Source organism: Pristiophorus japonicus, chromosome 9 (genome assembly GCF_044704955.1).
Source record: "Pristiophorus japonicus isolate sPriJap1 chromosome 9, sPriJap1.hap1, whole genome shotgun sequence".
Classification (NCBI taxonomy): domain Eukaryota; kingdom Metazoa; phylum Chordata; class Chondrichthyes; family Pristiophoridae; genus Pristiophorus; species Pristiophorus japonicus.
In genome coordinates this window covers 166632998-166655501 of record NC_091985.1, presented here as the reverse complement: position 1 = coordinate 166655501, position 22504 = coordinate 166632998, and the positions used below count along the sequence as shown (strand labels likewise).

At 43.4% G+C, this 22504-nt stretch overlaps 1 protein-coding gene across 1 annotated transcript in view; it reads left to right on the top strand.

Moving 5' to 3' along the window:
• The first annotated feature begins 13019 nt into the window (after window positions 1-13019).
• LOC139273314 (serine/arginine-rich splicing factor 7-like) overlaps window positions 13020-22504 on the top strand; it is a 39230-nt gene continuing 29745 nt past the window's right edge. The window contains exon 1 of the mRNA XM_070890073.1: window positions 13020-13088. Coding sequence (XP_070746174.1) covers window positions 13061-13088 — 28 coding nt within the window. The 5' untranslated portion in view covers window positions 13020-13060. The remainder of the gene's footprint in view (window positions 13089-22504) is intronic.

The window sequence follows — 22504 nt, the reverse complement described above, 5'->3', positions numbered from 1 at the left end:
AGTTATCCTGGTGTCCTGGCCAACATTCATCCCTCAACCAACACCACTAAAAACAGAATATTTGGTCATTTCTCTCGTTGCTGTTTGTGGGACCTTGTTGTGCGCAAATTGTTTGCTGTGGATCCTCACATTACGACAGTGACTACACTAGAAGATGAACTTAACCATGTCAAAATTTTATTACAATTAGACATTCATATTCAGGCTTAATATTTACATTCTCGTGTATTCTTAGTATTCTGTGCCTATTCCATTTTGTCCTTCTCTTTTAAAATGTATAAACATTATAAATAATTTGTTCAGCAGTTCAATGACACGGCTCATGCTGCTATATAGTGGTCAGGCATGGATTAATGATTACCATCAGAGTTAATTGTAGCAGGTTTTGGGGAAATCAGCGACTCCCAGGCAGACCCTCATACACCCTCTAGTGGTCAAAAAACAAGAGCCATATGCAGATAACTGGGAGATGGATGCCTATCTGCCTTATTGATAGAATCATAGAAATTTACAGCACAGAAGGAGGCCATTTCATCCCATTGTGTCCGCACCAGCCAACAAAGAACTATTCTGCCTAATCCCACTTTCCAGCTCTTGGTCCGTAGCCTTGTAGGTTACGGCACTGCTCCTGGGCATGGCCAAGGTGGTCATCAACCGGTCCAGGCAGCGGATGGTCAAGGGGGTTGTTCAGCCCGACTGCCTGCCTCTCTTCTGCAGTTACATCCGAGCCAGGGTGTCCCTGGAGATGCAGCACGCGATGTCCACCGGTACGCTCGCGGCCTTCTGCGAGAGGTGGGCGCCGCAGGGACTGGAGAGCATCATCAATTTTAATTTGAACCACGTAATGTCTAAAGTTTCATTTGTTTAAGTTTGTCGGTTTTAGTGCCTTTCCCCCACCCCCCCCCTTTAATCAGGGTCACTTGATTTAATGATTTATTGTTTTACGGGTGCAACTAAAATAGTTGTTGGTTACTGCACTTCAAATGCATATCCAGATTCTTTTTAAATGTGGTGAGGTTTTCTGCCTCTATCACCCTTTCAGGCCGTGAATTCCGGTCCCCCCCCATCACCCTCTGGGTGAAAACATTTCCCCCTTAAGTCCCCTCTAAACCTGTTACCAATCACTTTAAATCTATGCCCCCTGGTTGTTGACCTCTCTGCTCAGGGAAATAGGTCCTTCCTATCCATCCCATCTAGGCCCCTCATCATTTTATACACCTCAATAAGTTCTTCCCTCAGCCTCCTCTGTTCCAAAGAAAACAACCCCAGGCTATCCAATCTTTCCTCATAGCTAAAATTCTCCTGTCCTGGCAACATCCTCGTCAATCTCCTCTGCACCCTCTCTAATACAATCAGATCTTTCCTGTAATGTGGTGACCAGAACTGCATGCAGTACTCTAGCTATGGTCTAGCTAGTATTTTATAGAGTTCAAGCACAACCTCCCTGCTCTTGTATTCTATGCCTCGGTTAATTAAGGCAAATATTCCGTATGCCTTCTTAACCACCTTATCTGCTTGTCCTGCTACCTTCAGGGATCTGTAGACCTGCAGTCCAAGGTCCCTTTGTTCCTCTACACTTTTCAGTGTCCTACCATTTATTGTATATTCCCTTGCCTTGTTAGCCCTCCCCAAATGCATTACCTCACACTTCTCAGGATTTAATTCCATTTGCCACTGTTCTGCCCACCTGACCAGTTCATTGATATCTTCCTCCAGTCTACAGCTTTCTTCTTCATTATCAACCATACGGCCAATTTTTGTATCATCTGCAAACTTTTTAATCATACCCCCTATATTCAAGTCTAAATCATTGATATATACAAAAAGCAAGAGGCTTAGTACTGAGCCCTGCGGAACCCCGCTAGAAATAGCCTTCCAGTCACAAACATACCCATCGACCATTAACCTTTGCTTCCTGCCTCTGAGCCACTTTGCCCTGGATCCCATGGGCTTTTACTTTCAATCGTGACCAGTCTGCCATGTGGGATCTTATCAAAAGCCTTGTTAAAATCCATATACACTACATCATACGCACTGCCCTCATCGACCCTCCTTGTTACCTCTTCAAAACATTTAATCAAGTTAGTCAGACAAGATTTTCCCTTAACAAATCCATGCTGACTGTCCTTGATTAATCTGTGTCTTTCTAAATGAAGATTTATCCTGTCCCTCAGAATTTATTCCAATAATTTTTCACCACCGAAGTTAGGCTGACTGGCCTGTAATTACTGGGGCCGAAATTGCCCACCGATGGAAACGGGGCACACCTACCATGTTTCTGTTGTTTTTACCGGCGCGGTGGATGCGGTGGCCTTTTGAGTGAAATTCCGCTCTTTGGCTTTTTTTCCCAGCGGACCGAAAGTTGGTCATAATGGGGGCGGAAGTCCACACTCTGGAGAGGCAGATGTTGGGGCGGGTGTAGTGTCCGCCGCTGTCAGTCATCAGCGTAGCGCTGATGATGTCATCACAGTGCCATATCACCATGGCTCTCCCCTTCACTTAAAGGAGAGAGGCTGCCCGATTCTTTAAGTTCGGTTCACTGGGCCAGCAGGGAGGGTTTTCGGCCGGGCCAGCGGCCTGGCACCCAAGCGGGTGTGAACCCGGGGCATAATTGTTGGCCCCACATGGCAGTGCACCGGCAGAAAAAGCTGCCGATGGCACCGAGCGGCGGGAGGAAGATTTTTTCAGTGGAATTTCGCCATCAGGAGGGAACATCGGCTGTGCGCGTTCTGATGGTGCACTTAGGACGGATCTGCAGCAGAGGAGCGGTGGGGGGGTGTGGGTCACCACTGGAGCAGAATTTTCAAAATGGCGGCCATTACACGACAAATCGGTGGCCACTGCACTCCGCAGCGTGGCCGCCGATTTCCGGTTGTAACAGCCTTAAGGGAAGAGGCAATTTTGGCCCCACTATGTCTATCCCTTTCTCCCTTTTTAAACAATTGTATGACGTTAGCAGTCCTCCAGTCCTCTGGCACCACACCTGTAGCCAGAGAGGATTGGAAAATGATGGTAAGAGCCTCTGCTATTTTCTCTCTGCTTTCCTTAGCAGCCAGGGATACATTTCATCCGGGCCTGGGGATTTATCCACTTTCAAAGATGCTAAACCCCTTAATACTTCCTCTCTCAGGCACATTTGGTGAATTGTGCAAAGTCTGAAGAGACCAGGGAGGGAAAGAAATTTAGAGAAAGATTTAGGTGTCAGTGCTCTTGTTTCTGAGTTAAAATGACATGGGTTCAAGCCCCGTGTCAGGATCTGACACTCCAGTCCGGTACTGACAGACTACAGCATTGTCAGAGGTGCCATTTTTCAGATTAGACGTTAAACTGAGGTCGCATCTGCCCTCTCATGTGAATGTAAAAAGATCCCATGGCACTGACTGAAGAAGTGCAGGGGTCTTCTCCCAGTGTCCTGGCCAACAATTATCCCTCAATCAACATTACTAAAACAATTTAACTGATCATTTATCTCATTGTTGTTTGTGGAACCTTGCTGTGCACAAACACTACAGCAGTGACTATACTTCAAAGGTGCTTAATTGGCTGTGAAGCACTTTGGGACGTCCTGAGGTTGGGAAAGAAGCTGTACAAATGCAAGTTCTTTCTTTACAAAGAGGACACTATTGTTTTTTGTCCATTAAACATACAAACAGACATTAACAGTTCAGATATATGACTTTGAACAGAGGAATCAGGCCTGAAATAAATAATCAACATCTTTACAGGATGAAAAATATATGCTACTTATTTATAATTGTAATTGGTTTAGACTTAAAAATTTAATTTTTCCCTACGCAACCATAAATTATAAAGGGAAGGTACCAAAAAGAAAATGAGTGCTGGAAATCCGAAATAAAAATGAGAAGATACTAGAAATGCAGGTTGACCAACATCTGAAAGCTCATTTTTCAAGAAGGAGATTAATCAGACCTTTATTATAAAGAAAATAATAGTTTGAAGGAGATTTCTTGCACCTAAATTAGGTCTAAGGCATCATGTATTCTGAATAAATATCTCAAATTCCTGCAGAAAGACTGATTCATTGGACTATTGAGTCTGATTGACTGGCACCCAGTCAGTATTTCCAGTGAGTAGCACCTTTACTGCTCCCTCGCAGAGATTACTAACTCAGCACAGAGCAGAGATTGAACCTAGGAACTGGCTGATCTCAGCTAGGCAGCAGTTAGCGGTGCTACAATTGGTCTGGTTTAGCCAGGATATTGTTTCTTTTACTCAACTGTTATTGTAAACCCATGGGTTACAATGACTGTTTATTAAATATTTTCACATAACTTTGTACATAGTATAAAATATATCCTTTAGTATCAAGTTATTGGGTAAAATCCCACCTACCGTGTCAAAAATTCAGTTGAAACTTCCAAGGAATTTCTGAATCAGCAGTGAGTAGAGGAATATAACATGGGCAGGCGGGAGATGAAGAATGGTCAGTACAGGTCATAAGGTCACAACATACTTACAGGTGAGGAATGTCATTCAGCCCATTGTAATTCATTTATCCAGAATGACCTTACAACAACAATAACTTGTATTTATATAGCACCTTTAATGTAGTGAAACGTCCCAAGGCGCTTCACTGGAGTATAATGCTATAAAAATTTGACACTGAGCTGCATAAGTAGAAATTAGCGCAGGTGACCAAAAGCTTGGTCAAAGATGTATTTTAAGAAGTGTCTTGAAGGAAGAAAAGAGAGGTAAAGAGGCGGAGAGGTTTAGAAAGGGAGTTCCAGAGCTTGGGACCTAGGCAACAGAAGGCACGACCACCAATGGTTTAGCGATTTCAATCAGGGATGCTCAGGAGGGCAGAATTAGAGGAGCGCAGACATCTCAGGGGTTGTGGGGCTGGAGGACATTACAGAGATAGGGAGGGGCGAGACCATGGAGAGCTTTGAAAATAAGGATGAGAATTTTGAAATCGAGACGTTGCTTAACCGGAAGTCAATGTAGGTCAGCAAGCACAGGGGTGATGGGTGAGCAGGACTTGGTGCGAGTTGGGACACGGGCAGCTGAGTTTTGGATCACCTCTAGTTTATGTAGGGTAGAATGTGGGAGGCCAGCCAGGAGTGCATTGGAATAGTCAAGTCTAGAGATAACAAAAGCATGGTAACAAAGGCATGGCTTCAGCAGCGGATGAGTTGAGGCAAGGGCAGAGACGGGCGATGTTACGGAGGTGGAAATATGGTTGAAAGCTCACTTCAGGGTCAAATATGACACCAAGGTTGCGAACAGTCGGGTTCAGCCTCACACAGGAGTTGGGGAAAGGGATGGAGTCAGTGTCTAAGGAACGGAGTTAGTGGTGGGGACCGAAACCAATGGCTTCGGTCTTCCCAATATTCAATTGGAGAAAATTTCTGCTCATCCAGAACTGGATGTTGGACAAGCGGTCTGACAATTTAGAGACAATTTATGCTCCTCCCATTGCTGCATCTAATTGTCTTTTAGATAAGTCGAAGGTTTTCGCCTCCACCACTCTGCCTGGAAGTCAATTCCAAGTGTTGATCACACTCTGCATGAAGAAGAACTTCATGATATCATTAATTTTGAACCTGTGACCTGTGTCCCTTTATCATACTTCCACAATTTAATTTACAGTAGGCTTGATGATCCTTTTCAAACTGCCACAATCTTGAAATAATTCCACTTTAGCTTCCATGTTCGGTTTTCAGCTGGCCAAATCTTGACTTTTGTAGTTCTTTGCAGTGTCAGCTGTGGCTCAATTGGTAGCACTCTTGTGTCTGAGTCAGCAGGTTGTGGGTTCAAGTCCCACTCTTGGACTTGAGCACAAAAATGCAGGCTGACACCCCAGTGCAGTGCTGTGGGAGCGCTGCATTGTTGGAGGTGCCGTCTTTCGGATGAGATGTTAAACCGAGGCCCTGTCTGCTCTATCAGGTGGACGTAAAAGATCCTAGGGCACTATTTCTAAGAAGAGCACGGGAGTTCACCCCTGTGTCCTGGCCAATATTTGTTCCTCAATCAACTTCACTAAAACAGATTTTCCAGTCATTATTACATTGCTGTTTGTGGGATCTTGCTGTGTGCAAATTGGCTGCCTCGTTTCCGACATTACAACAGTAACACTTCAAAAGTACTTCATTGGCTGTACAGCACTTTGGGACATCGGTGATCATGAAACGTGCTTTATAAATGCAAGTCTTTAATTCCTTTCTTTACTCAGCTAAAAATATTGGACATAAGATTAGGTAATCATCCTAAACTCCAAATTGTTGTCCGAGTTGAGACTTTAATACAACAAAACTTAGCAAAAAAGTATTAATTACAAGGCCCACATTCAAAATGTTATTCCTAATATAATCTATGCTGAAGGTGTTCAGGTGTTTGTTTTACTTTCCTTTATTTCAGAAAGCAAGAGATGCCCTAGTAATGAAGGCAACACAGTTCAGTAGAGCCCTAACACGAGGTGTCATAGGGCTCCGATTTAAGAACTTAAGAAAAGGAGCAGGAGTAGGCCATTTGGTCCCTCGAGCCTGCTCCGGCATTCAATAAGATCATGGCTGATCTGATCATGGAGTCAGCTCCATGTGCCTGCCCGCTCCCCATAACCCTTTACTCCTTTATCACTCAAAAATCTGTCTATCTCCGGCTTAAATATATTCAATGACCCAGCCTCCACAGCTCTCTGGGGCAGAGAATTCCATAGATTTACAACACTCATCTCAGTTTTAAATGGGTAGCCCTTATTCTGAGACTATGTCCCCTAGTTTTAGTTTCCCCTATGATTGGAAATATCCTCGCGTCCCCTCATTATCTTATATGTTTCGATAAGATCACCTCTCATTCTTCTGAACTCCAATGTGCCCAACCCACTCAACGTATCTTCATAAATCAACCCCCTCATCTCCAGAATCAACCTAGTGAACCTTCTCTGAACTGCCTCCAATACAATTATATCCTTTCTCTCTCTCTCTCTCTCCCCACCTCCACACTGCCTAATCTCGCTTATGTCCCACTCAGGCAATTCTGGGCTAATACCAAACTGGATCAAACATTGGAGGTGAAATTGGTCCGGGGCAGCAGCACAAAATGGTCGATAGTGAATTGGCTGCAGTTTATTGAAGAGCTTTTTCATTGAAGTCAAACCCTGGAGAAATGGCATAAATGGAAATTCTACCCCTCCAGCATCAAAAGCACGAGTTAGCAAATCACATAAGATCTAAGCAATATGGGCAAGCACTTTATGATAATCATAAGGCTATGTTAGTTACCATAATGAAGAACTACTTTTATACTATACTATTCTCAGTGATTAATTTTGAGACAAAAGCCTTAAAATTAATGTGGCCAATGTTAGTGGATGAACACTTAATGTGTTCTTTTAATATTCCTTTATCCACGAATCCAGCAGAGGAGATAACCCATTTAAAATAGTAGACAAAGGAATATTGTAGTGATATTGGCTATCGTCCGCATGTCAAATCCGTTGATGTCCAGCTGAATTTTACTCTGAGAATTATCACCGGTACGCTTTTATTGACACCAACACCTTGGCACCCCGTGCTTGCAAACATCGCACCAGCACACCTATGCCATGAATATGCAGTCTCCAGAGAATACAACCGCTACACCAGCAAAGACATGTTGATCCAGGCCAACTTGAACAACCTACCACCATCCTCGTCTTAAATCTAGGCCATTTTGGACCGTTGTCGAAGCCCTTCAGCTATCTCCCCTCAGCCTTGATGACTGATGGCGAAATGTTTGGAAGACAAAAAGCAGGAAACTATAGACCAGTTAGCCTAACATCTGTGGTTGGGAAAATGTTGGAGTCCATTATTAAAGAAGCAGTAGCAGGACATTTGGAAAAGCAAAATTCGGTCAGGCAGAGTCAGCATGGATTTATGAAGGGGAAGTCATGTTTAACAAATTTGCTGGAATTCTTTCAGGATGTAACGAACAGGGTGGATAAAGGGGAACCAGTGGGTGTGGTGTATTTGGACTTGCAGAAGGCATTTGACAAGGAGCCACATAAAAGGTTACTGCACAAGATAAAAGTTCACGGGGTTGGAGTTAACCCTAACTCTAACCCTAATATATTCACATGGATAGAGGATTGGCTAACTAACAGAGAACAGAGAGTCGGGATAAATGGTTCATTTTCTGGTTGGCAATCAGTAACTAGTGGGATGCCGCAGGGATCAGTGCTGCGACCCTAACTATTTACAATCTATATTAACGACTTGGAAGAAGGGACTGAGTGTAATGTAGCCAAGTTTGCTGACGATACAAAGATGGGAGGAAAAGTAATGTGTGAGGAGGACACAAAAAATCTGCATAAGGACATAGACAGCCTAAGTGAGTGAGCAAAAATTTGGCAGATGGTGTATAATGTCGGAAAGTGTGAGGTCATGCACTTTGGCAGAAAAAAATCAAAGAGCAAGTTATTATTTAAATGGAGAAAGATTGCAAAGTGCCGCAGTACAGCTGTGCATGAAACACAAAAGGATAGTATGCAGGTACGGCAAGTGATCAGGAAGGCCAATGGTATCTTGGCCTTTATTGCAAAGGGGATGGAGTATAAAAGCAGGGAAGTCTTGCTACAACTATATAAGGTATTGATGAGGCCACACCTGGAATACTACGTGCAGTTTTGGTTTCCATATTTAAGAAAGGATATACTTGCTTTGGAGGCAGTTCAGAGGATGAGGGGGTTGACTTATGAGGAAAGGTTAAGTAGGTTGGGCCTCTACTCATTGGAATTCAGAAGAATGAGAGGTGATCTTATCGAAACGTATAAGATTATGAGGGGGCTTGACAAGGTGGATGCAGAGAGGATGTTTCCACTGATGGGGGAAGACTAGAACTAGAGGGCATGATCTTAGAATAAGGGGCTGCCCATTTAAAACAGAGATGAGAAATTTCTTCTCTCAGAGGGTTGTAAATCTATGGAATTCGCTGCCTCAGAGAGCTGTGGAAGCTGGAACATTGAATAAATTTAAGACAGAAGTAGACAGTTTCTTAAACGATAATGGGATAAGGGGTTATGGGGAGCGTACAGGGAAGTAGAGCTGAGTCCATGATCAGATCAGCCATGATCTTATTGAATGGCGGAGCAGGCTCGAGGGACCGTATGGCCTACTCCTGTTCCTATTTCTTATGTTCTTATGTAACTGCGACATACGAAATGGATTTCTTATCGAGGACTCCACAGTACAACCTGAAGGATCAAGCCTTCCTCGCAAACAGTGGACAACTATCAACCGCCTCAGAACTGGTCACAGTAGATGCTGCCACCATCATGTAACTGTGGAATCAGACCCTGGAGCACATCATTGAGCACTGCCCTCAGAGGGAATTTGCTGGCAGCCTACAAGATATCCATGTAGTTACACCGGAAGCTTGGGCCTGGATATCCAATTTAGATATTGACATTTGATTTGCTTTGCTACCACCATATGAAAGAAGAAGTGGTATTGGCAACAGTAGTTGTTAGGTTCAAAGAAGTATAATGGTAGAGCAAGAAACAAAAGAGGTGCCTGTACATTATTTTATTTATCACAAGATAGGAAGCATCTAGTATTTCATGCCCTCAGGACATCCCGAAGTACTTCATAGTCAATCAATTAATTGTGAAGTGTAGTCACTGTTGTAACGTAGGGAAATGTGCATGATTCACCATTACTGTTTACAGACAAGCTCAGAGAGGTATAGTCTCTCATATGAAAAAAAATTATTAGTAGAGTTTTCGTTTTGGGCGCAATCAGCAATTCAGGCGCAAATTGTGCTTGAAATTGCGCATGTTTTCTAGTTCAAACTAATTTGCATATCGCCAAATGAAAAATCTTCCATGAACCAGCGCAAGGGGTAGCGTAATAGAATGTGATTGTGTTTTTTTCATTTGCTTTAAAAAATATGCCTTGATGTATTTAAGAGCGATAACATAAGAACATAAGAAATAGGAGCAGGAGTAGGCCAAACGCTGTTAAATTCCCAACTAAAAGTTAGACCCAAAGGGATTAGGTATAACTTGGGTTTTAACAGTATTGACTGCTAAACCATGGTTATGGGCCTGAAAAATGAATTTTAATTTTGTGTAGTCTGAAATTTATCAGTGTTAATAAAAATAAAAATTAAGAAACTTAAAACATTTTTTTTTAAGTTTGCTCATCTTTATTTTAGATTTGCCATTTCCCAATCTTTGTTTTGTTCATTTTCTAAAAAGTTAGAATTTAAAGAGCTTACCCATTTCCTTGTTTGCTGTCTGTGAGAGTTCTACATTTTAATTGGATGCTTAGAGAACCTATTGACGACACAGCAGTTTGCACAAGGGGATCCCCACTATACTCTGTTGATTTGAATTGAACATCAGAAAACCCAAACTTATCAACACAGAGATCACGAGATCTTTGTGCGAAGCTTACTTCGGGGCCAGGGACGAATGCCTTCGCTTAGCCGCTGACCGCAGATTCAGGGCCAATAATATTGTGATGTAGTTTTAATGCAAGCTTCTTCAGTTTTGATTGGACTTCATGTTCAGATTATTACATTAGTGGAGCCTCCTCAAATGAGGAGTCACTTGTAGAGCTATTTTTTTTCCAGTTAGTGATGCTGGTGTAACCAAGTGTCACCTGTATTTGTTCGATCAGAAATAGGCATAATCTAGGCTGAAGTCTAGTATAGTTACTGAGGGGGTCCTGCATTGCACTGGGAAAGTCATAGTCAACGTATTTACTGAGGCGTACGAAAACATGGGCCTTATGCTAAACATCAGTAAGACAAAGGTCCTCCACCAACCTGTCCGTGCCACACAGCACTGCTCCCCCCAGTCATCAAGATCCACGGCGCGGCCCTGGACAACGTGAACCATTTCCCATACCTCGGGAGCCTCTTATCAAAAAGAGCAGACATTGACGACGAGATTCAACACCACCTCCAGTGCGCCAGTGCAGCCTTTGGCCGCCTGCGGAAAAGAGTGTTTGAAGACCAGGCCCTCAAATCTGCCACCAAGCTCATGGTCTACAGGGCTGTAGTAATACCCGCCCTCTTGTATGGCTCAGAGACATGGACCATGTACAGTAGACACCTCAAGTCGCTGGAGAAATACCACCAACGATGTCTCCGCAAGATCCTACAAGTCCTCTGGGAGGACAGACGCACCAACGTTAGCGTCCTCGACCAGGCAAACATCCCCAGCATTGAAGCACTGACCACACTCGATCAGCTCCGCTGGGCAGACCACATTGTTCGCATGCCAGACACGAGACTCCCAAAGCAAGCGCTCTACTCGGAACTCCTTCATGGCAAACGAGCCAAAGGTGGGCAGAGGAAACGTTACAAGGACACCCTCAAAGCCTCCCTGATAAAGTGCAACATCTCTACAGATACCTGGGAGTCCCTGGCCAAAGACCACACTAAGTAGAGGAAATGCATCCGGGAGGGCGCTGAGCACCTCGAGTCTCATTGCTGAGAGCATGCAGAAACCAAGCGCAGGCAGCGGAAAGAGCGTGCGGCAAACCAGTCCCTTTCCCTCAACGACTATCTGTCCCACCTATGACAGGGACTGTGGTTCTCGTATTGGACTGTTCAGCCGCCTAAAGACTCATTTTTAGAGTGGAAGCAAGTCTTCCTCGATTCCGAGGGACTGCCTATGATGATGCATTGCACAAGATGCTCTTATTTCTTACTCCTGCTCCTATTTCTTATGTTCTTAACAAAAAGGGAGAGAAGGGTTATGGGGAGCGGGCAAGGAAATGGAGCTGAGCCCAAGATCAGATTAGCCATGATCTTATTGCGTGGCGGAGCAGGCTCGAGGGGCCAAATCTGTTTTTTGCCTCTCCCAGGAGATCACATGGCTCCGGTTGGGGTGGAGTGTAGAATGTTGCAGTATAGGGTGTCGCAGTTGTGGTGAGGCGGATTGGTTGGGCTGGGTGCTCTTTGCTTTTCCGTCCTTGTTCATAGGTTTATATGTAACCTTTAGGGCTGCTGACCAAGGGCAGTGCGGCTTTGTTGGCCGAAATGGCCTCCTTCTGCGCTGTAAATTTCTGTTTCTATTTCTAAATTTCTACTCCTGCTCCTACTTCTAATGTCGTTATGTTATTAAAATGAGGTGCTCTCTACTTGTTTTTGGAGTTCAGTCCCGTTCAGATAGCAGAGATTTCTTCTGGCCCACATTCCTTGCTCAGTCACTACCACCAGAAATTGTACCGAATTGTACTTGAACTGAAAAGCAAGGAAATGTATCGAACGGAACTGCTGTCAGCACCCAAATGTAGTGTATGGGATTGCTGACCGCAGCTAAATGTACTGCACTGCTTTTGAATGTACTGTACAAATTTTTATATGAATAAAGTATATTTTGAAATTTAAAAAAAACTACCACCAGAAATCAGATTAACTGTGGTCATTCAACTATCTCACTGTTGATGGTGGAGTCTTGCCATGTGTAAAACGACTACCATAACAACGATGCACTTCAAAGTAATTAATTTTAGTGAAATGGTTTGAGAGAGGTCGCAAGTGCAAGTTCCTCTTTTATTTCTTTTATTTTAAAAGGGAGTTTTTAATTATTTTCTTCCTGGTTCAATTATGAACATAAAAAAACACACACACAATATAGTGTGAAGCAGCTGGGGTAAAAGATTTGTTCAAATCCGTGCAAAGCACACAACACAGCAAAATGCAGAAATCTGCCAAACCTGGTCACACAGCCAGCTTCAAGGATTGGGTATTAACTCCGCCTACTTCCCCTGCCCGATCTTTTTTTTTAAAAACTACAAATTAGGATACGTACGCCTTCGCCCCCAAGCTTTTGTGGCGCGTTGGGAAGCCATTTTGGGTAGGCAAGCTGTTTGCTGCTGAGAGGAAAGCGCGGCCATCAATATGGATTCCGGCGAACGCCTCGCACGACGCATGCGCACGTTAGCGCGCGCTTCCCAACCGCCATCGGTTCCAACCCTTTCTGGCAGCTCGCGGGGCCCTCCGCCCAGTGCCCGGATGTGCCGATGCCCCCAGCGCACATGCGCAGGCGCGCGCGGGGTTGGCTCTCAGTTAATGGAGAACGGACGGAGGGAAGAGTGAGTGTGTTATTATGTCCCGATACAACCGGTGCGGTGGAGGTGAGGAACCCCCCCCCCCCCCCAAAAAAAAAACCTTAGCACTGAAGGAAAGCCCAACACCGAAACAAGCCAGCGTCCCCACCCCCCTACCCCCGAAGTTGGACGCTGCTGTGCGATTCCGAAAGGTGCGGAAGCTGCCATCGGCGCGATGGTGGCACGCCAGCCTCTTCAGCATGGCGGGGGTCGAAGCTGCGTAATGGCGGCCGCTTGTTCTCTTAAGTCTTTCCTAACGTTGTTTGCCGTTTCCCGCAGCCCCCCTGCGATTGAAATGTGTGGGTTTTTAAAAAAAAAAACAATTGAAAGCGCTTTTTTACCTCGACGGTTTGGTTGTGAGGAACATGGAGAGCAGCAACTGAAAAGGAAAGCAGTTGTGCGCGCGCTCTGTGGCGGGCCGTGCCAGGCGGCATTGCCTCCATGTTGTTGAAGGGTCCTCCCCGCGGCTTGGTGGTTAAAGTGTGTGGGGTGGGTGGGAGAGGCGACCACAGAATTGTGAGGGCGGTAGACCCTGTCGTGCAGACCGTCCTGGCGACCCTGCGTTTGGGCAGAGCAGCAAATGGAGACTCTTGACAATGCGCAAGGCGGATTGTACCCCAGTGCAACATTCTCTACCCTCCACCCCCACTCCGAGCACCGTTAGCTGTTATCGGCCGGTCCAGTAAAATACGATTTAACAATGTTCCTTGTAGGGATTTATCGATGCCTTGTAATTTATATAAGATGATCGTATGCACCATTGAAGCTGTGACCCAGGTTTAGGACATGTCCTAATACACTCGGGATCTTCGAAATCAGAGTTTATTGAGAATGCTTCTATTTTTAAAAAAAAATGACATTTGGAGCTTGTCCCACTACTATTTTATATCTTTGATGTACCCATTGTGACAATTGAGCTTTGCTTTGTGACCTTCATTTGACTGGATAGTTTTTAAATGTTATGGTCGATGGCGAGGAGGAAATTCTTAAAAGAAATTGGTTGCCTTATGTGATGAGGTTATTTTATGATGTAATATAAATAAGATACTTAGTGATTGCAAGATGATAAAGGGCTCAGGTTATGTCATAAACTGTGAATTATGCTTATAACAGAATCAGAAATTTTGGTACAGCAGATCATTTGACCCACAATGCCTGTGCTGGTTCTAGCTCCACATTCTAATCTACTCTAAACTTCTTTCGCTGCTCTTTTCCATAAACGTCCATATTTTTATTGTGTTTATATAATTCTCTCCTAAATGCTGCTTTTTCCTTTATTGTCACTTATTAGTAAAGAATTCAATTTTCTGCTAATCTGAGAAAATTCATTCCAGCCATCCTCTTTGTTTTTAGTACTAAAAAATGTCAGCCTCGACTTGGTGATACCACTCTCATCTGAGTGAGAAGGTTTTGGGTTCAAGTCCGACTCCAGGGACTTGAGCACATAATCTAGGCTGATACTTCAGTGCAGTATTGTGGGACTGTCAGAGATCCTCTCAAGTGGATGTAAAAAATCTCATGGGATTATTTCGAAGAAGAGCAGGTGTGTTCTCCTGGTGTCCTGGACATCATTTTATCCTTGAACCAACATCACTAAAAACAGATTATCTGGTCATTCTCTCATTGCTGTTTGTGGGACCTTGCTGTGCCCAAATTGGCTGCGATGTTTCCTACATTACAACAGTGACTAGACTTAAAGTACTTCATTGGTGGTAAAGCACTTTGGAACATACTGAGGTTGTGAAAGGACTTGCAAGTTCTTTCTTTACTAATCCTGAGCTTGGGAGCCCCTCGTTTCAGATTCAGCAAAAGGTTTTGCATTAATTGTGCATTCAAACCCTTTAATTTTATCATTATTAGGTTCCTCCTTCAGCATCTCTACACCAAACACTTCTTTGTTTGATAACTCTATCCTTTCATTCTTTCTCCATTGCTGGCATGTTCAGCTTTTAAATATATGAATTCTGGAATTTCCTTCTTGACCCTCTTGAGATACTATATCCTGCTCTTCAAAACCTCCTTTTTGATCATTTTAGGATATATTTCCTTTGTTTTCCCCAAAATATGTTTCATATTTGTATTTGACTGCAGTTGCCGCAAATCTACTGACTGTAATCTGCCTGTCCTGTACTGTTTCACTTTCCTCACAGCTTACCAGTTAGTTTTGGTATTCCCTCTATCACATGCTTATTCCTTTATATATAAACAAGAAGTCCCACCACTTTCCTGGGGTAAACCACTAGTTAGTTTACTAATCCAAGAGATGTCCCTCTACAACTCTATGGTTAATACTATGGCCATAATTCTATGTGACACTACATCAAATACTTACAGAAACGTAGAAAATAGGTGCAGGAGTAGGCCATTCGGCCCTTCGAGCTTGCACCACCATTCAATAAGATCATGGCTGATCATTCACCTCAGTACCCCTTTCCTGCTTTCTCTCCATACCCCTTGATCCCTTTAGCCGTAGGGCCATATCCAACTCCCTTTTGAATATATCCAATGAACTGGCATCAACAACTCTGCGGTAGGGAATTCCACAGGTTAACAACTTTCTGAGTGAAGAAGTTTCTCTTTATCTCTGTCCTAAGTCCAAATATATCTCTAGTTCTGCATTTCCTCTATTTGATGCTTTCGATAAAGCCATTTTATAATATATAAGATAAAGGGTTATGGAGAGCGGGCAGGGTAGTGGACCTGAGTCCATAATTGGATCAGCCATGATCGTATTAAATGGCGGAGCAGGCTCGAGGGGCCGTATGGCCTACTCCTGCTCCTATTTCTTATGATCTTATAATAGAGCAATGTTATTGGCTGCATATTACATTCTTGTAATCTTGCAGTGAGAATTCAACTTTCCAGTAAGGATGCTTAAAGCATAGTTAGGTAATGGGAGTAAATACAATGAAATTTTCATTCAGATGAAAATTATGGTCACTATTTTGCAAGGCAGTATAGTCATAATGTGTGATGGAATGACTAATATGAGCAATTAGTCTATAGTTGATGAAAGAAATAAAACTATTGGTAAGAATTGACATAATTGAGGAGTTCTGATAACATTTTAAACAGGGTACGGTTCTAGCAATTTATCCGGTTATTGCAAAAAAAAAACTTAATCTTCAAGTACTTTTTGACTGTAGACTTGACATTTTTTGAATTTACTGGAAAACATACTGGCTTTTCATGTGATGATTCTGATCATTTACTAAAATTTTCAATATCTTGTGTAGCAAAGAAGTGACCTGTCCTACAAATTTGCAAAACAGTAGGAGATTTCGGTCGAAGTATGCCTCTTGTATACATCATAGAGAATGTTAACACTTTTTAGAATAAACCTAAATCAAAAATGGTTTTGCAGGAGTTAGCATATTAGAACATAAGAACACAAGAATTAGGAACAGGAGTAGGCCATCTAGCCCCTCAAGCCTGCTCCGCCATTCAACAAGATCATGGCTGATCTGGCTGTGGACTCAGCTCCACTTACCTGCCCGCTCCCCGTAACCCTTAATTCCCTTATTGGTTAAAAATCTATCTATCTGTGACTTGAATGCATTCAATGAGCTAGCCTCAACTGCTTCCTTGGGCAGAGAATTCCACAGATTCACAACCCTCTGGGAGAAGAAATTCCTTCTCAACTCGGTTTTAAATTGGCTCCCCCGTATTTTGAGGCTGTGCCCCCTAGTTCTAGTCTCCCCTACCAGTGGAAACAACCTCTCCGCCTCTATCTTGTCTATCCCTTTCATTATTTTAAATGTTTCTATAAGATCACCCCTCATCCAACGAGTAAAGACCCAGTCTACTCAACCTATCATCATAAGGTAACCCCCTCATCTCCGGAATCAGCCTAGTGAATCATCTCTCTACCCCCTCCAAAGCTAGTATATCCTTCCTTAAGTAAGGCGACCAAAACTGCACGCAGTACTCCAGGTGCGGCCTCACCAATACCCTGTACAGTTGCAGTAGGACCTCCCTGCTTTTGTACTCCATCTCTCTCGCAATGAAGGCCAACATTCCATTCGCCTTCCTGATTACCTGCAAACTAACTTTTTGGGATTCATGCACAAGGACCCCCAGGTCCCTCTGCACCGCAGCATGTTGTAATTTCTCCCCATTCAAATAATATTCCCTTTTACTGTTTTTTTTTCCCCAAGGTGGATGACCTCACACTTTCCAACATTTTATTCCATCTGCCAAACCTTAGCCCATTCGCTTAACCTATCTAAATCTCTTTGCAGCCTCTCTGTGTCCTCTACACAACCCGCTTTCCCACTAATCTTTGTGTCATCTGCAAATTTTGTTACACTACACTCTGTCCCCTCTTCCAAGTCCTCGATGTATATTGTAAACAGTTGTGGTCCCAGCACTGATCCCTGTGGCACACCACTAACCACCAATTTCCAACCCGAAAAGGACCCATTTATCCCGACTCTCTGCTTTCTGTTCGCCAGCCAATTCTCTATCCATGCTAATACATTTCCTCTGACTCTGTGTGTACCTTTATCTTCTGCAATAACCTTTATAAAAGTTTATAAAAGTCCAAGAATCTATTTTTATGTTGGTGGTTTAAAATAACCCAGTGTATTTAATATTTAAATAAGGAATTGGCTACTCTGGTCCTCATCCTCTGTACCAAAATGAATCTAATCTAACTATTTGCTAACATGGTATTGCTCTAAAGCATATCTTGTAAATCTGGTGTGCTGTTAATTTTTAATACAGATCTTATCATGGTCCTGGTCTTGGGTGTGTTGCTGTAGAGAAAAACTAAGCAGTAGTCACACTTCCACAGCAAGGAAAAGTAGGAGCGTACACAACTAGGCTGTTGTGCAACCCTTATTTTCCTGTTTGAGTGGTATGTGTGGGCGAGAAGTCTAGGGTCAGGCTGGCTGCAGAGAGCAATACAGTTCCTTCCTAAATCAGATTGTCAAACTTGATTACTATACATCTGCAATGATGAATGTAAGTACTGTAGCTGTCTTTGTAATCGTGTGCATGAAATTAAATCCTGGCCTGTTTTGAATATCTTGTTTGGGAAAGCAAAAGTACCATTTTATGTTTTACTGTGTATTGTGTGCAAGATGCATTTTTTATTTAGCAAATTGTGTTGGAATGAGGAGGTCTTTAATACTAAATAGTGGGACTTAATGTTTACGGTGAAAAGTTGCATAAAACTTCCTGTGTTCGGTTTTGAGCACATGTTTGATTTACCTCACTTCCATGAGTTCCAATCTTGGCTGCAGTTGTACAGAGTGGCACCAAGCCAAAGATGGTCGGAAGGAAATTTGGATGCGAATGTCCATAGAGCTGTAGTTGTGTGGCTTTTGATGACTGTCTAGAAGTAACAATACTGGTCGGGGCCAGGTTTCTGCCATTCAGTTGCAGATCTATGGCCAAGGGAGTGCTATCCTAGGGATCTTGTGTGAAAAGATGCATTTTTCAGTCCCTGAAGCATGAGATTCTGAAGATTTCCTAATTTGCAAGGACCCCGTGCTACTGCCATTATCGTGCTCCTCATTAATTCTCATATGTAAGAAACTTTTAATTTTGACAATTTGGCGTGCAAATATTCCAATATGCAACTCAGTTTTGCAGTTTGAATTAATATACTTTACTCATTCATTTATTGCATCGAAAGGCAAACCAAATTTTGTTGCCACTGCCAAACTTATCGTTCGGTTTGAATCTGCAGTTGCGATCTGTTTAGGTTCAAGATATGTGAAAGATCTATTGCATTAGTGTTGATGGTAGAGAATGTTAAATGATATTTGATTTAAAAAGACAAAGACTAATTTGAAGTTAACTTGCACAAATAGAGCTGTTTATTTTTCACAATGGGATATGTCAAAATTAGCTATTCCTTAGGCTGATGCCAGGTTATGGTTCTGTGGGCAGTGGTCGTCTTCTGGTATCTCACCCAAGTGGCCATTTTTCACAAGAGCCTAGATTGAGTATCAATAGGTTATTTAACTAGGGGGTAATGGAATCTAATCGGCAACTGTCCATAAGTTAACTTTTCACCAAAGATCATAGTGAGCAGGATCCCTAATGAGTTTTGTCTTCCTGGCCAAAGACTGTTGAGACTAATTATTATCCCTATTCCTGCCCTAGCTTAGTTTAGCTAATGGGACAGCTCAAGAATCCAACCTGATACCTTCTGATCTCAGTATGTTTCATAGAAACATAGAAAATAGGTGCAGGAGTAGGCCATTCGGCCCTTCGAGCCTGCACCGCCATTCAATGAGTTCATGGCTGAACATGCAACCTCAGTACCCCATTCCTGCTTTCTCGCCATACCCCTTGATCCCCCTAGTAGTAAGGACTACATTTAACTCCTTTTTGAATATATTTAGTGAATTGGCCTCAACAACTTTCTGTGGTAGAGAATTCCACAGGTTCACCACTCTCTGGGTGAAAAAGTTTCTCCTCATCTCGGTCCTAAATGGCTTTCTCCTTATCCTTAGACTGTGACCCCTGGTTCTGGACTTCTCCAACATTGGGAACATTCTTCCTGCATCTAACCTGTCTAAACCTGTCAGAATTTTAAACATTTCTATGAGATCCCCTCTCATTCTTCTGAACTCCAGTGAATACAAGCCCAGTTGATCCAGTCTTTCTTGATAGGTCAGTCCCGCCATCCCGGGAATCAGTCTGGTGAACCTTCGCTGCACTCCCTCAATAGCAAGAATGTCCTTCCTCAAGTTAGGAGACCAAAACTGTACACAATACCCCAGGTATGGCCTCACCAAGGCCCTGTACAACTGTAGCAACACCTCCCTGCCCCTGTACTCAAATCCCCTCGCTATGAAGGCCAACATGCCATTTGCTTTCTTAACCGCCTGCTGTACCTGCATGCCAACCTTCAATGACTGATGTACCATGACACCCAGGTCTCGTTGCACCTCCCCTTTTCCTAATCTGTCACCATTCAGATAATAGTCTGTCTTTCTGTTTTTACCACCAAAGTGGATAACCTCACATTTATCCACATTATGCTTCATCTGCCAGGCATTTGCCCACTCACCTAACCTATCCATGTCACTCTGCAGCCTCATAGCATCTCACACTGCTACCCAACTTAGTGTCATCCGCAAATTTGGAGATACTACATTTAATCCCCTCGTCCAGATCATTAATGTACAATGTAAACAGCTGGGGCCCCAGCACAGAGCCTTGCGGCACCCCACTAGTCACTGCCTGCCATTCTGAAAAGTACCCATTTACTCCTACTCTTTGCTTCCTGTCTGACAACCAGTTCTCATTCCATGTCAGCACACTACCCCCAATCCCATGTGCTTTAACTTTGCACATTAATCTCTTGTGTGAGACCTTGTCGAAAGCCTTCTGAAAGTCCAAATATACCACATCAACTGGTTCTCCCTTGTCCACTCTACTGGAAACACCCTCAAAAAATTCCAGAAGGTTTGTCAAGCATGATTTCCCTTTCACAAATCCATGCTGACTTGGACCTATCATGTCACCTCTTTCCAAATGCGCTGCTATGACATCCTTAATAATTGATTCCATCATTTTACCAACTACTGATGTCAGGCTGACCGGTCTATAATTCCCTGTTTTCTCTCCCTCCTTTTTTAAAAAGTGGGGTTACATTGGCTCCCCTCCACTCCATAGGAACTGATCCAGAGTCTATGGAATGTTGGAAAATGTCAATGCATCCGCTATTTCCAAGGCCACCTCCTTAAGTACTCTGGGATGCAGTCCATCAGGCCCTGGGGATTTATCAGTCTTCAATCCCATCAATTTCCCAATTAATAAGGATTTCCCTCAGTTCCTCCTTCTTATAGACCCTCTAACCCCTTTTATATCCGGAAGGTTGTTTGTGTCCTCCATAGTGAATACCGAACCAAAGTACTTGTTCAATTGGTCTGCCATTTCTTTGTTCCCCATTATGACATCCCCTGATTCTGACTGCAGGGGACCTACATTTGTCTTTACTAACCTTTTTCTCTTTACACATCTATAGAAACTTTTGTAGTCCGTCTTAATGTTCCCTGCAAGCTTCCTCTCATACTCTATTTTCCCTGCCCTAATCAAACCCTTTGTCCTCCTCTGCCTAGTTCTAAATTTCTCCCAGTCCCCATGTTCACTGCTATTTCTGGCCAATTTGTATGCCACTTCCTTGGCTTTAATACTATCCCTGATTTCCCTTGGTAGCCACGGTTGAGCCACTTTCCCTTTTTTATTTTAACGCCCGACGGGGATGTACAATTGTTGTAGTTCATCCATGCGGTCTCTAAATGTCTGCCATTGCCCATCCCACTGTCAACCCCTTAAGTATCATTTGCCAATCTATCCTAGCCAATTCACGCCTCATACCTTCAAAGTTACTCTTTAAGTTCTGGACCATGGTCTCTGAATTAACTGTTTCATTCTCCATCCTAATGTAGAATTCCACCATATTATGGTCACTCTTCCCCAAGGGGCCTCGCACAATGAGATTGCTAATTAATCCCCTCTCATTACACAACACCCAGCCTAAGATAGCCTCCCCCCTAGTTGGTTCCTCGACATATTGGTCTAGAAGACCATTCCTTATGCACTCCAGGAAATCCTCCTCTACCGTATTGCTTCCAGTTTGGTTAGCCCAATCTATATGCATATTAAAGTCACCCATGATAACTGCTGCACCTTTATTGCATGCACCCCTAATTTCCTGTTTGATGCCCTCCCCAACATCACTACTACTGTTTGGAGGTCTGTACAGAACTCCCAATAATGTTTTTTGCCCTTTGGTGTTCTGCAGCTCTACCATATAGATTCCACATCATCCAAGCTAATGTCCTTACTAACTATTGCATTAATCTCCTCTTTAACCAGCAATGCTACCCCACCTCCTTTTCCTTTTATTCTATCCTTCCTGAATGTTGAATACCCATGGATGTTGAGTTCCCAGCCCTGATCATCCTGGAGCCACGTCTCCGTAATCCCAATCACATCATATCCGTTAACATCTATTTGCACAGTTAATTTATCCACCTTATTACGGATACTCCTTGCATTAAGGCATAATGGCTTTATCCTTAGACTGTGACCCCTGGTTCTGGACTTCCCCAACATTGGGAACATTCTTCCTGCATCTAACCTGTCTAAACCCGTCAGAATTTTAAACGTTTCTATGAGATCCCCTCTCATTCTTCTGAACTCCAGTGAATACAAGCCCAGTTGATCCAGTCTTTCTTGATATGTCAGTCCCGCCATCCCGGGAATCAGTCTGTTGAACCTTCGCTGCACTCCCTCAATAGCAAGAATGTCCTTCCTCAAGTTAGGAGACCAAAACGGTACACAATACTCAAGGTGTGGCCTCACCAAGGCCCTGTACAACTGTAGTAACACCTCCCTGCCCCTGTACTCAAATCCCCTCGCTCTGAAGGCCAACATGACATTTGCTTTCTTAACCGCCTGCTGTACCTGCATGCCAA